Source organism: Streptopelia decaocto (assembly GCF_964273445.1).
Source record: "Streptopelia decaocto genome assembly, chromosome: 7".
Lineage (NCBI taxonomy): Eukaryota > Metazoa > Chordata > Aves > Columbiformes > Columbidae > Streptopelia > Streptopelia decaocto.
In genome coordinates, this window is record NC_138661.1 from 10,626,421 (window position 1) to 10,641,685 (window position 15,265).

Consider the following 15,265-nt stretch of genomic DNA (forward strand, 5'->3'; position numbering starts at 1 on the left):
TCAAAAGGAACTGCAGAAAATATGCGAGTCCTGCAGAAGAATCCTCCAAAACCCAAACCAACTACATATTGTGTTTCATGTGACTACAAGCAACAGTTGAAGTATCCAAGGTAGGTAACCCTGCTCAACTCTGAGGTTTTTAAAATACCTCTAACCAATATTTTAAATAAAACTTATAGATGTATATATGAAGAAAAATACAAGTGATGCTGCTCCAGGATTCATAGAAGTTGATTCATTGGATTGTTACACCATTTGGGTGTCAGAAGGACTCATTTCCCTGACAGAACGTGCCTCCCAGCAGATCCCCCGCCGCACGGTGAGATGAGGCCCAGACCTATCACTTGGCTCCACAGGACAGGTCACTGACAGCCCAGCACAGCCTGCTTCCCTCGCCCTTCCCACAGACAGACACTAACTCAGGGTACCCTTTCAGAAGCTACCCTGTAAGCACATCTCCCCTGAAAACTAACAGGAATTTGGAGAAAAATAAATAAATAAATACATAAATAAATAAATGCAAACAATGGAAAAAAACAAGCTAGAGGCTACAGACTGTCCATACAAGTACCCTATATAGTGCCAAAGTCTGTAAGACATGGAAGAAATAACCAAAAAGCTACAAGGATAATACCGCCTGGGTTCAGTGCTTAGCATCCAAAATTACCTTGGCAATCTCTTAAAGACGTTGTACCAGCGGTGTACACAAAAGCAGAGGCAGCCAGCAGGCTGGGAGAAGCACGCAAGCAACATAAGGATGCTGGAGGAAGAACACTGCCGCTCTGTTTAATGCTACCAGCTCCTGCCTGCCTGAGGACATTTCCTACCTCTACCTACAAACACAGCCATTAAGTAAACAGTCTTTGAAGATAAGGAAGCTTATTCTAATCTCACTGATGTCACTCCTGTATTGTACTCAGCTGAGCTACAAGACTCCTGGGTTAACTAACTTCTCTGGGTTAACTAACTTCTCTAACTCTTTGCTCTCGTGCAGATTTAAGGAATCCTGTCGACGTACAGAAAGAAGTAGATTTTTCACACATTGGACCTACATTTTTTTCTTGTTGAACAATCATAGACGCTTTTCAGCTCATTCCTTTAGATGCAAGTGAACCACTTCTGTACCATTACGTTTAGTAAGACATCCTTCTGTATTAGACCTTCCAACACTTCCAAAGAAAGCAGAAGTACAGCCTTTAGAGAGGAGGCGATGCCCTGGACTATTTTCCAACATTGGCAAACATGGCTGTTGCTCCAGTGGCAAGAAGCAAGAAAAAAAATCAGGTTGAACCTGAACTAGTAAGAGGAATTAAAATGGAAACTACAAAAAGAAAGCACAGAAAATTAGAGACCATCCAATGCATCACCTCAGAGAACAATACCTTTGTGTTCTCACTTCTGTTCACTTCCCGGGGTCAAGCGTTTATTCCGCACTGCAGTTCTTTAACTATCTACTCCACGCTTTTCAGTGCACTCAATCCTACAAGAGTCAAGCCCTCCCACAGCAATAAAAAGCTCAGTGAAGAACTTAGGGTGGGTCAGAAAAGCCAGCCCTGCGTATAACATATCTTTCATGTCATCAAAAGACTTGGCAATAAGAAGCTGAAATCCAAGTAAATTCTTACAGCACAAATCAGAGCTATTTTGCTCTTGAGCTGCATGTGCTTAGGAGCAGCCATGACCAGAATAATAAAAGGATATACAGCACGAATCTCAGAAAAAGGGCTCAAGTTGTCGGTGAATATTCACACTCAGTGTCAGTCCCAAGGCAAATTTATTTTGGAAATTTTGACTATTATCAGCGTGGGTTGTTTGCCTCTTGAATAAGCTGTGTCTCAGTCGTATCAAACGTATAATGCCGCTATTTCTTCCCCCTCCATATACAGGTAATTATGTTCCCACTGAACAGAAAAATGAAGAGGATGTGCTGGGAAAAAAAGCAGACGGAGGTAATGATACCTACACAGAGAGACGGATTTGGAATACAGACATCGACCCAGTTCTGCAGTCTGGCTTCCTCTCCTGTTTCACCAGTGCAAATCAACTGAAACTACGCAGCACCAACAGGCTTCATTTTCCACCTGTTAACACAGGTTTTTGATTCCACTGTCAATACACAATACAAACTGTTATGAAATGAAAACCCGGTGCCATATGTAACCAAAGACAGAAGAGACATACAGCCAGATTCAGGACAGCATATTGCTGAAAATACTCCTCCCTAAACCCAGTCATGGCTCCCCAAAGGGTTACTACCAAAGATGCAATAACTTTCCGCTGCCAAACAGCCCACAGGGAGCCAGTAAGTCCATAAGCTGAGGCCAGGGTGTTCCTAGTCATGATCAAACTGGCAAATGCTGAGCACAAAGTCCACGCTTCCATGCAAACATCAGAGAAACCCATTCACAGTCTGTGTTTGACACGTACAACACGATAGGCTGAGAAAAATCTCTAAATAATACAAATATTTTTCTGATCATTTAGGTCTTTGTGGAAGTCTCCAATTTTAAACTCAAATAAAAAGTAACTTTGCCAGAGGTCAGTCAAGCAACAGTAAGACTACACAAGGTGGCAGGTTAAAGCATCTGATATTTATAAGAGTATAAGCATGAAATTCAGAAAGGGCCCCCAGGGATCCCAATGCAAGACATGAAGGTGTAATTAAAAACCATAAATCCATCAAATGAAAAATATGTAAACTTAATACATTAACTCATATATTTTTCTTCCTCGACCACATTTGTCTTACTCTACGCTCCTTTGGAGCCTACAAATTAAAAATTAACAATATCAGAAGAAATATTTCTTAATATGTGGAATGTCAATATCAATAATAAACGCTTTTTACTTTATTCTTACAGGTAAATGCCGAAAGAAGCTCTCTCAGCAGACTGCTGACACTCTGCATATTATAAATTACTTCAACTGTGTCTCCTCTTTGCAAAAGCCACAAAAGGACAATATCTTACAGTGTTTCCATGCCACTCAATCATCCACACAAAATTACCCTTGTGAGAGCTTGTTGGAAGAATGTCAAATATACTTGCCTTTCTTTGCAACAAAATCTTCAGAGAAAGACGGCAAAATAGCTCACTTGTGCATTCACAGTTATACAACCTAAACTAACACCTGAACATTTTAACCGGAGATTCTGGGTTTAACTCCATATTTAATTACAAGCTACAGGCAAAATAGTTACAGGCCAAATCCTGGCCTGCTTACAAAAGCTCTGCAGCACCTGCAGTTCATATTAAGGTTAAGGAACCTCTTCTAAAAGTGGTATTTGGGACAAACCAGCCATTCCTTCTTCTGCTCACCTTCCAGAAAAGGAGCACCAGCATTGCCCACAAATTACAGTGGCAAAGACACTTGTGCCTCACCTCCATCCTTCAAAGGCCACATTTTTTACAGCACATTTGTTTCTCGTCTGCTAATGACTCCTTGGGACCAGATGGCCCAGGACCAGGCAGCGATATGGGAACACCTCCCTTCCTCAGGATGCACCCAGCGCTAGGGCACGCACATGGGGACTAAGTGACATTTTCATCAAAAACTGAACTCTGTTTCCTCTGTGTTACTGGAGCACTCATTCTCACAAGTGGAGCAGCCAGGTCCCTTTACAAACAAACATATGTATGCGTATTCAACACAAAACTAATGCACTATCACAATATGGCTACCATTTCTCAAATAATACGCAAGTCAGCCAAACTTACCTTTTCCTAATATTCAGCAATCACTTTTACTAAATCCGGGCCAAAACTCTATCACAATTCTGCTGCTCTGTCAACACAACACACAGTCCAACACTGGCAGAGGTTGACATGCTCTTTGCACTTGTGCTAAGTATACTCGCCACATGGGAAGCAAAATCCTTCTTGCCCGAGCTGCCAGAGATCAGCTCATTCAGCTATCTCCCTAGCCTTCCTTCGATCACTGGGACGGCAGGTGCCTCAGCATTATTAGTCAAGCCTCACCTGCTGAACAGGGTCAAGATCTGTCCAACTTTTGCTGCTTATTGCAGCTGAAAATCATTTACTTGCATGAAACAGGCTATATGGGATGCTCCCAGTCTGGACTGGTGACTGGTCACCCAGGTCTGGAAGTGCTCTTGGCTTCTGGAGCCAACTCCATACCAATGTCTAGCAAGCACTTCACAGACAAAGCACAGAGCACATTTATAAGGTCTGGCTTTTGGCCAGTAAACCATCCTGGGAACTGTGCCATTGGTTGCTACAGCCTGGCTGCAGTTGGGCCGTAGATACAAGCAGTTGGTTTTACACTCCACACTAGACAATTTGGTGTTAAAGAGAGGGTCTGTCACAACATCAGCATGTTCTGTCCAGAGGCACTGTTGTGGTTTAAGCCAGCCAGCAACTAAGCACCACACAGCCGCTCACTTACCTCCCTAGGATGGGGGAGATACTCAGAAGAGGAAAAGTGAGAAAACTTGTGGGTGGAGATAAGGATTGTTTAATAAGTAAAGCAAAAGCCACGCACGCAAGCCAAGAGATGCATTCACCACTTCCCATAGGCAGGCAGGTGTTCAGCCATCTCCAGGAAAGCCAGGCTTCATCACAAGTAACGGTTCCTTGGGAAGACAAATACCGTAACTTAAAATGTCCTCCCCTTCCTTTTTCTTCTCCCAAAATAGATAATGAGCATGACCTCATACGGTATCAAATATTCCTTTGGCCAGTTTGGGTCAGCTGTCCTGGCTGTGCCCCCTCCCAGCTTCTTGTGCACCTGCAACTTTCTCTATAAAAAGTCTTTGACTTGGTATAAACATTGCTTGGCAACAACCAAAACATCAGCATATTGTCAACATTCTTCTCATACTCAGTACAAAGCACAGCACCAAACCAGCTACTAGAAAGAAAATTAACTATCCCAGCTGAAACCAGGACAGGCACCCAAAGCGGACCCAACAGCTGCCCAGGAAAGAGCTTTCGACACTCCAGACCACGCAGTACAGAGAGCTTTTACAGACGACCCAAAAGCAGTAAAACAATTGAAACAAGGATGGCCAGATTTCTTGATTGTACAAGCCACTTGCGTGTCCTCATATTTCTGACAGCTGTTGAGAATGCCACATCACAGAGAGTCCCTGGAGACAGCTCACGGTCTGAGGATGGCAACAGCTCCTGCTGCCCCATTTTGGGAGGGAATCAGACATGTGCCACCAGTCCAGCACTGTGCTATTGCTCTCAACCACCCCGGCAACCTCAGCCCCTTCAAAACACTCAGCAGGACCCCTCTGCTGAGGGCTGCATGATGTGCCCTGGGCCACAGCCACCACCTCTGACCTGCTCAGGAGACACATAAGATGCAAGCAACAGCATAAGCAGCAGGCATAAACAGGCATAAGCAGCCTGAAAAACAACCCTGAAAAATAATGTTATTGATAAAGCTACATGCAAAGCTGTAGGAGACTTCTATACTCTGAGGTCCAGAAGAACAGCAACAATGCTAAAAGGAATAAATACAAGCTACAACACACAATACAGTGAGAACAACACAAGGCAATAAAAAAGGAGTACAGTAGAAACTGAGTACATCTAACTTCCCAAATGACTTAAAACACAAAGCCAAACACTACCCATTTACAGTATAATCAGCGCCGATCAATATATACACACCGACAGCGACACAAACCACGCTGTAACAAATTGTATGTTGTGGTAAAACAGGAAACACATTTAAACATAATCTTTTGAATGCTGTGAGAACTAGGACTAATGCTTCACTTCTACCATTAATGCTGAAAGCCAGTCAATGCCCAGCCTAGCCACAAGTATCACATTTCAGTTTTGTACAGAAGGCTCCCCATCCCATTCACCGAGCAGTGTAAAATCCCTCAGCAACATTAGCGAAAGATTTGCAAAGAGCTAAATGAAAATTGATCATTTTCCCACAGCCGTCCAGTGTTCCAATCAATTCTGCACAGGTATTGACGTATGGTAATGCCAGCCCAGCCGAAACTCAGAGCAGCTTGCCAAACTCCAGGAACGCTGACCAAAGACTGATATTATGGCTTGACTCAGAAAGAAGGGTAATTGCGCACACCAAGCCCCTTTTTTGTGAGCAAGTGCTGAGATTTCACTGATTCACTGTATGTTAGGGTGACGCATACAACAGTCAGACACTTAGTGATAAAACAAACACGCAATAATGGCATTATGCTGCCTAAAATAGGTGGATATATTTATACCAGTTAAACATTCTCTCTCCAACACGAAAATGAACATCTGCCAGCTACGCCTTAAAAGCTCATGTAGCTTCAAAGCAAAGAAGTCAGTCAAAAGAACTATACACCAGAAGTTTACATTCACTTTACCTTATCCTAGAGAAGAATACATTACTCCTGCAAAGTGACATATACCCACCACTCCTCTTGCTTGGAATAATCATTTGAAGCTTTGCTCTTGGGTTCCTCTACAAAATTTTCCTTTTTCCCATGTAAAAATAAATTTTAAAAAATAATAATAACGAAAAACTAATAAGTTTTGGTATAAACTTCAAAAGCAGTATGAAGACCTGAAGCGACTAACGAGTTCCTGGTTTACTGTGAGGCCATGCCACATTTCCACAAGGCAGCTTTCTAGTTTCATCACAGGGAGGCACAGAGCAGCTTGCAGATAAACCCTTTTTAGAAGGAATCAGTACAGCTCTAATCCACGCTCACTGAGCTGATCTGATAACTGGTACTTAAGCAGACTCCCTTTTGCCTGGACATACACCAGAGCGCCTTCAGCCCCTTCACAGAGCCTCACCACCCCCCTCCTGATGAACCAGCAGATTTTCAGGGCTATCTATTACTGTCTTCACGGTCATCTGAAGTCCTTGGCTTTGTTTGCTGCATTTTCTTTAGCAGAGACCCCAGCCTCAGAACCTTCTCCCCATCCCCAACACAGAGACACACAACCTGCAAGTTCATTTACCAGTCAAACTCCACTCGTTTCTATGTCCCTGTGGTATTGTATATTCCTCTTTATTATGCATATTACAGGAACAGCCAGCCCTACTAAGAACAAGTCGATGATGCTCAATGTCATCATCCAAGCCAACAGCAAGAGAGAGAGGATAAGAAGCAGCTTGTCCAAATTCACAAAGTCAGTGAAAGATCTAGGGATTAAATTCAGGTCTTTCATCCCTGCCCTGTGTCTAAACAGGACATAGTTCCTCCTGATAACAAAGGCAGCAGGAGGCATGATTCTCCTGAAAGTAAGGCCTGAGTGGTCTCCCATTAGTCACTCATATGAGAGACTATACAAAATCAGTAGACACTTGTAAAAGAAATCAGCATGTTCCTGATGATGAGCACAGCCAGCAGTGGAGACAAGACTTTCACCTTCCTGAAGATGTCCTCCATTTGGGGATATACTAAACACGTAAGTACGAAATAGTTATTCCACAGAGCTGCAGGTCTGAAATTAGAGAACAGGGAGACAAATCCAGACAAACCAAATGCCATAGATTTCCAGTAAATGAGGATACAATGCTCCCAAATGGCCAGCTGCCTGCCACACTCGATGTGAGCAATATCCAAGCAGATCTAGTTCCTGAAGGCAATCCAATTTTGAGGAAGGCGAGAGCATCATCATGGAAAAATCTTCCATAATCCAGACACACATTTCCAGATAGATTCTGTTCTTCTAGCCAGGGTGAAGCGAAATCTCCACACACTTTCCACAGCAAAATGTTCATTAGCTGGCTGAAAACCCAGAGACTAACTGGGTCTTCTCTAGATCAGCATCCTCACTGTGGGAAAAAAGGATTCAGACCCACAAAGAGCAGTTATCGCTGGGCACCCAAGCAGCAGCAGACCCACACGGCAACTGTGTACATGGCAGGCAATCCTGGTCTTGGGAAAGAAAATTCTCTTGGTGGTTTCAGCCATCCCTGCTCCAACACCCCGCAGTGTCAGGTCCAGAGCAGCAGCCACTATCAGCCGCAGAGTGCCGGGGCAGAGGAGGATGACTACTGCCTCCTACAACCCCGCTGTTAACAAGTCAGGGGCTGGGATCACTGTAGATGGAAACTCTTGGCAGAAACAATAAAGCAGCTACCACATATTTCAACAGGTTCAAAGTAACCTCAGATGTTAGAAGCAGATGCTCTTTTCCACCCCCTGGGATTTTGAAATGGTTTATGTGTTTCCTCCCTTTTCCCTAACAGGGCAGGGTGCTGAAGGAATTAGCTACAGAAAGAGCCGGAGCAATACTAATTACCCTCAGCTACCCAGGAGACCGCAGTACCTTGAGCTAATTGTGCAATCCCTGCTCCCCCACGTCAGATCCCCCAGCGAGAAGGTCTCTTGCCTCCGGCATCTGAAATGCAAGATAATCCCACTCACCTGTATTTTAAAAGGGCATGCTTGAAAATCCTAAATGTCTATAGAGAACTCATTACAATTAGTTTCTGTGGCATATCGCATAGCATCGAGACCACTGCACTGGCTGAAACAAGGGAACTGCTCGCGTCAACACGTTTGACATGGTGTTGTCACTAACCCCGTTATTAGATTGCACACGTACCCAAAATCCACATCTGAGCGCATAGCCTGAAGCACTCCATAGCCAAGTCTCTGCAAGAGTCTCTCTCACAAAATTAAATATTAAAAGTGCATCTCAAAAAAAAAAAATGCCCTGTAGTTTCATATTTATTAATGACATTACTTTTCCACTTATGCATTTTTTAAATGTTAAATATAGAACACTTTAAGGTGCATTTAGTGCTTGTAAAGAGCCCTGAAAAGTGGATTCCTCTGGAGAGGAATCTGTAAAAGACAGTTCTCCTACTCAGTTCCCCTTATCCACATCAACCCAGTTGCAGAAAGGCCCCCCCAATAAAAGAAAACCAAGCCCTCAGTAAAAGAGGACCCAAAGTTAGCCAAGATGCAGCACAGGATATCTAAACCATCACCAGGACTCTCAAATTCCAGGTGACCATGACACTCAAGGCTGACTCATTAAGAGAAAACAATAGGCACCAGAAGAAAATCGCACAAAAAGTCAGGGCTTGCTTCTAAAAGCTTAAACCTATTCCACATGCACCTCAAATGTTGTGAGAAGGCCCCGTGTGCTGTGAACCCTTGCCCTTTCAGGGAAGCGTGAGCACTAGTGTGTGCCTCTCCAGGCTCCTCCATGCACAGCGCGGGCTCCTGAAGCACCAAACAGTGCATACAACAGTGAGGAGTCAGGTACCGGCAGCCAGGGACCATGCAAGCTCTCCTTGCTACTCGCCCTGCTGATACCATGCCAAGAGAGTAGCCAAGGTGGGGATAACAAAGCATACCCAGCCGTCCATGCATCAAGATCACAGTCCTCAGTCCCACGCCTGTCCTCTCAGGCTGTTTTTCCAAAGCAACGAGAACTGCACTGCCTTTCCCTCCAGCCTCCTTGCTGCCAGCCCTCCTTAACAGCTTTTGAACCCATCAACTGAGGTAGAAGGCTCAGAGCAGGTTCCTACAACTTCTACAAACTGGCTGTGAGAGAAGTTGGGCAGGACCCACATGCTATTGTTTGGCAGAGGCCAGATGTCCAAGTACTAGCTCAGCATCAACCAAACAGTGGGTGTGCAGATGCAGAGAAGGTGCTGCCTCTTATCAAGTCATCAGGGACAAGGAGGGAACAGCTGAGAATAACGCAGAGGGATGGGGAGAGCAAAGCATCCATCCTACCAAATCATCCTTCCTTGGTTCTGCTGCTCGTGGAAACATGTGGGGGTTGTTTCACATACAGGAGAAACCCACAGGAAAGAGCATGCCCATCCCAAAGACTTTGTTCTTCATCTCCCCCTCTGGTGATGCAATCAGCAGCACGCACAGGTGTACCAAGAGCCCAACACTTTCATCAGAAGCCGGTGTGGTGGGAGCTCAATCCAGCAGCGCTGCGTGGCATCTGCACAGCTGAGATGTCAGTGCAAACAGTGTGTCTTCCTCCCCTTTTTCGGGGGAGAAGCTGGGCTTTCTCCAGCTGTAGCTGGTGTAACACAGAGCCCTGCCAAGGACACAGCAAGCTAGGACTTGCTTAGCTCCCTCACATGATTCATGGTTTGTTAGCAACCAAAGGCATGACCTGTCCTGGTCACCACCACTCTCTGCGGACCAGGGCTGGCAGCATACCTCTTTGTAGCCAACCACAGCTTACTCGGTCAGCTGGAAATACAGACAACACTTGGGGTTTTTTAGGTATCAGAGACAAAGTGTTGTCCATCTCGCCAGCAACAAAGAGCCCACAGTCACTCCTTTGTCCCTCAAACTCCCGGGAGGCTGCTCAGTGGTGTGCCTCATGTAACGGGCAGTGTAATGCAACAGGGGGAAAAAATGGGGAAGAAAAGAAGCTCTCAAAAAACAGGACAGGAAGAACTTGGCAGAATTCAAGCTACCATACAATACGTATGTTTCTGCCTCCCTTAATGCTGTCTCTGACCCCCACCTGCACCAGCAGCAGGTACAATATAAGCTGCTCAGACTGGGGGTTCAGGTGTGATGATGGATGGCGACAGGTGAAATGAGGTGTATAAATGCCTGGGATCAGAGAAACACAGTCCTCAATGCTAATCACTTCCAAAGTGAACTTCCTCTGATCTTGGTCTCCTGTCAGTATTTGTAAAAAAAATATTTTATCCCCGTACAACTGGTTACAAAAGTTACTTTTCTACAGCCCAAGTATTTAAACCATCATAAAACCCTTTTGTGGATGTGGTTGTATCAATGTGTGCTTCCTTGTACCAAAAGAGCTTTCCTCCTCTGCTCATAAGGGATTAGCTAAAACCATTTTACAGTAGCCGTACATCCTTAGGGCTATTGCCTGCACTAGAGGGAGTGCAGAGTTTACTTCCAGCGATGCGGCTGCAGGAGCGCATGTTGTGCTGGACAGTCCCTGCATGTCCCCTTCCTTTCAGAGATACGCACCTCCCTCTGACACACACCTCTGAGAAATGACAGCATGTTTGGATTTACTGAACAGAGGCATCACACAAATTAATTAATTAGCATTTGTGAAGCACTGCAAAGATTTTAGGTGCTAAGTATTATTATTATTACTAATTTAGTCTACATCCCCATTCATTCCTCAGCCTCTCCTGTGAATCTGCCAACAGTGATGCCAATTAGTGGTAATTGTTGTGGTGGTTTTGCAACAAGGCTATTTGCCAACGGGGAGTGAGACAGAGACCACCAACCCATTTCCCGTGGATTGCCCCACAGCTGCCAACAGCAACAACTTCGAAGCACAGCAACCTGCTCTCCACTCCAGCTGGAACCCTGGAGGTGGGAGATCCTGTATCCCATTACCAGGTCCCCAGGGACACAGCCTGCAAGGCACATACAAAACTTTTAATTAGGGGTAAACCAAAGGCACCTTTTTTTTTCTTTCCCTTCTTCACTAGTTCAGTACGTGGCCCAGCAACTGACGCTGATACTGCAATACCAAAATGCTAATTTGGGAATCTTTTCAGATTAGACTCTGCTCGTTTGCATCCACAGTTGGTGAAAATAACATTTTGATTCACACACAGGCCTCACTGTGGTGGCAAACTGTAAAGGCAGCAGCAGTAAAAAGGGAACTGACAGTGTGGGGTGCAGTAAATCTCGTACTTGGGAGAACTGTTAAAGAGTTTTAACATAAGCAAAGAGATATATCTTTTTATCAGCTGTCCACAGAAATTTGGAGGACTTTAAGAGACACAAACAACTAACAGTATTCTGTAATCAATGCATATCATCTGAGCACCGAAACTTTAAATTATTTATATATTTTAAATACTTCTAATTGAAAGAACAGCAACACATAAACTGTATGAATCATAGCCCTCTCAAGTAATTAGATTTGTTATCCCTGCAGACTGCAAACAGTACGTTGGTTTTTTATTCTAATGTGAATTCAATCCCTTGTCAGCTGCCCCACGCATGAGAATACACCTCCTCTCTTTCATCAAGAAAGATATCAACAGCAGGAAACTAGCCCTTCTTTCATCTCTGAGGCACCCACCCGCCTTTCCAAAGGGTTTTCAACCAGGTGTGGAAATCTTTCTGAATCTGTGCTGAAAGATCCTTTAATTATTATGGCAAAGGAGGTAAATCCTTTGAGAGCAGTGTGCTCCAAGCAGTAGCCTTCTGGTGTTTACTCATCCAGTAGCTGCTTAGTTTGACAGTATGTTAAAAGAGCTCATAAGAAACTCTTTGGACTTTTATTGTATGGGCATGAAACTCTTATGGAAAGGAGCTGCTTTTTCAGATGTCTTGTTATATAATTAAACAAGAAAGGGAAGGGGGGGCGAGAAAAAGAAAATTAAAAAAGCAAGCTGCCTTTCTGGCAGGAACACTACACAGTGCTCAGCCTGCCAGCATATTGCATCAGATTCCCACTGCAAGGCCAATTCACAGCAGCTGAGTAGCCGAACCCCTGACTGTTATCTCCCACTAACCTACTTCACACTCAGAAGGCAGTAAGTAGGGATGTTTATTGCATCTTCCTTCCTGAGGAGCTGCTCACTATACCAGGATTAGTGGGGGGGGTTGAGCCTGCAGTTAGGCTACAGGTCTCACAAGCATTAGAAAATGGTTGGTTTGGGGGGGATTTTTGGGGGTTGTTTGTTTCAAACTTTAAACATCAAACTATACTGTATGCTACTCAATAAGTAAACTCCAGGTATCTGTTACTCTGTGAGCAGGTCTGTCAAGGTTCTGCCACTGTGATAATGACTATTCTATTACGTTCCTAGGCATGCTTTGAAACCCCGCAGAAAAGGGGGATTAATTTACCCATCATCGAGTGCTTATCAAGGAAGTCCCCTGAGACTTGCAGGGAGGAGACCACACAAACAGGCCTCTGCTTACAGGTCTCCTCACCTGAACACCTGGCCAAGGCCCCCTGACTCTCCTGCACCGGCGGCTTTTTTTTCCCATGACAGAGATCCGCTCCCAGATAAGACACTATTCTTTACAGCAGAGGCCCACCCCAACAACAGGAACAGGGGGTTATGTGCTCCTCTCTAAAGCAGCCTATCACATGCACTTCACTAGGGGAAATGAAACTTCTTTCCACCATTCGCAGCAATCCATAAAACAAAAGGTCCAGAAGTCCTGAATTCAATGAGATAAGATACGTGACCTTTTACACCACCAAAATAAGAGCTCGCTCCAAACCTAGCAAGTCAATAGAGAGACTCCTGGTGATTTCAAAGGGCTTTGGATCCGGCCTGAAAATACAAACCTTGCTGCACATTCGGACACTGCTCCACAATGCACTTCCAAACAAAACTATATTTAGATTCAATGGGAATACTGTAGATCATACAGAAACTCTTTGAATGAAAATGAAGGTCAGTAGGGTTTGGCTTCCTCTTCAGACCCTCCCCCCCATGCTTGCAAACATCCAGATAAGCATTGTTTAGAAAACAATACCTTACTTCCAAATGTTATCAAAATCCCAACACACGTTTTGTGTGCTCTGAAACAGAATCTCAGGGTCTTCTGTTACATTTTGCCCCGTCAGCTAATCCTCAGCATCTTGCTTCAGATACCCAGGCAAGTCCCTCAATACTCTGTAGCTTTTCACCTGTATCACCTTTTAAAAAGTTTTGTTTCACGTAGACCCACTAAAGGAAAAGGGACAACAAAAATAAAGACCTCCAATATACAGAAAACAAACACGGAAAGAAAAACTAGGCAGCCAACTACAATAGACACAAATAAAGCTGCACGTGTTAAGTAAACCTCTGCCATACTCATGCACTTTCTCCATTCACTAGCAGATACAAAGGGCCATCGTGAGGCACAAACTGGAGGAAAATGACACAGCCCTGGCTTGCTTCAGTTACACTGAGGACAAGAACGAGCCCATGAGCCAGGGAGGTGTGCTCACACACCCAGACAGCAAAAGCCCAGCAAAACCATCCAGCTCAAACTTCCCTCCAGCACCACAAACACTAGTGTGTGCTTTTCGGCTGCGTTTTATGGGCTCCTCGGAAGGAGGAGCTGAGCGGCAGCTGCCGGCAGCTTCTCCTAAGTAGGATGAAGGCGCTGCAAAGCCCAGCCGGAGCACCGAGCCCGCATCTCCGAAGCGGTGTCACCGGGGCTGGCCCAGGGCAGGGGGAGCAGCCCCTGCAGAGCGCGATGGGAGCTCGTTTGGCACCTCGGCCCTCCGAGCGGCTCCGGGCTCCACCGAGTGCGCGTCCCTGGACGGCATCCACACAGCTTCTCTTCTGCTCTCCCGCTCCTCTTGCCAAAGTCACTATGAATTTTAACTGTTTCTGGCAGCCGTTGACTGCAACAGAGGGTGCGCGTCCAGCCTCACAGTTTCGCTGTTTTATTCAGCCCGGGATAAGAAACCTTGAACTTTTGGAGTACGCTCCTGGGCTGGAAATCGCCGGCTTTGCTGTCACGCTTTCCTCCCAAATCCGCGGGGACGTACACCTGACCCATCCCGGGCTGGGAGCCAGGCTCCCGCGGTCCCCGCACCCCCAATAACCCCCCGCCTCCCGACGGTGCTCGGCGCTGTACGGGCGGCGTGGGAGCACTTACCGGCGGGGCGTTGGGCGGGCAGCCGCCGGTAGCCAACTTCGCCGCCTGCCTCCTCAGCTCGGCCAGCTGGGCCTGGCAGCTCCGGCACCAGCCCCCGGCCGCCGCCCGCTCCAGCGGCCGTAGCTCGGCCCCCGCGGCGGCCCCCGCTCCCTCGGGCGGCGGGCGGCTGGCGCAGCGCTCCTCCTCGGCGGCGGCCGGCGGCCTCTTCCGCGGGGAGAGCTCTCGCACCGCGCTCCCCTCCGCCACCTGCGGAGAGAGCAGAGCTCAGCGCCACGGTACGCGGAGGCAACGCGGCTCCCACCCCCATCTCGGGAAGGAAAAAAAAAGGCGGGGGGGGGACTAAAAGGCGGCCAAACGCGGGGAGGAGCGTTGTAACAACTTACCCCAGGCGCCCGGGGCTCAGGTCCCAGACCCTTCCTGCCGGCGGCCGCAATCATGATAGCGGGGGATGCGCCCCTGCCCCGCTCCCCGCTTCGCTAGTGCGGGAGGCGCGGTGCCCGGCCGCGCGGCCGGCCCGCGGCGCCCATGGCGGGGTGGCGGTCGGGGGTGCCAACAGTGATCTCGCCGGTTCCCCGCCGTTCGGGCTGCCGCGTTAGGTGATGTTGCCTCCCATGTTGAGGACGGAGTGAAGTTTGGGTTGGGAGAGGGAGGCGGAGTAAGCTCCCCACGGCGGCACGGGGAAGGACCCGGACCACGGGAGCACGTCGGAAAAAAGCTGGAAAAGTGCTCGGAGGG

At 46.6% G+C, this 15,265-nt stretch overlaps 1 protein-coding gene across 2 annotated transcripts in view; it reads right to left on the reverse strand.

Annotated features, from left to right (window-relative positions):
* The window catches only part of KIF26A (kinesin family member 26A), a 101,757-nt gene extending 86,631 nt beyond the window's left edge, over positions 1 to 15,126 (reverse strand). Inside the window, exons 1-2 of one of the 2 annotated variants that reach the window (XR_014184514.1) lie at positions 14,914 to 14,981; positions 14,531 to 14,776 (exon numbers count right to left, since the gene is read on the reverse strand). Coding sequence is in view for 1 of the 2 variants with exons in the window: in XM_082057370.1 (XP_081913496.1) it covers positions 14,531 to 14,776; positions 14,914 to 14,967 (300 nt within the window). In the remaining variant the exon portion in view is untranslated. Of the gene's footprint in view, positions 1 to 14,530; positions 14,777 to 14,913 lie in introns of both variants that reach the window. The other variant, XM_082057370.1, reaches the window with a different exon arrangement.
* Positions 15,127 to 15,265: the final 139 nt, after the last annotated feature.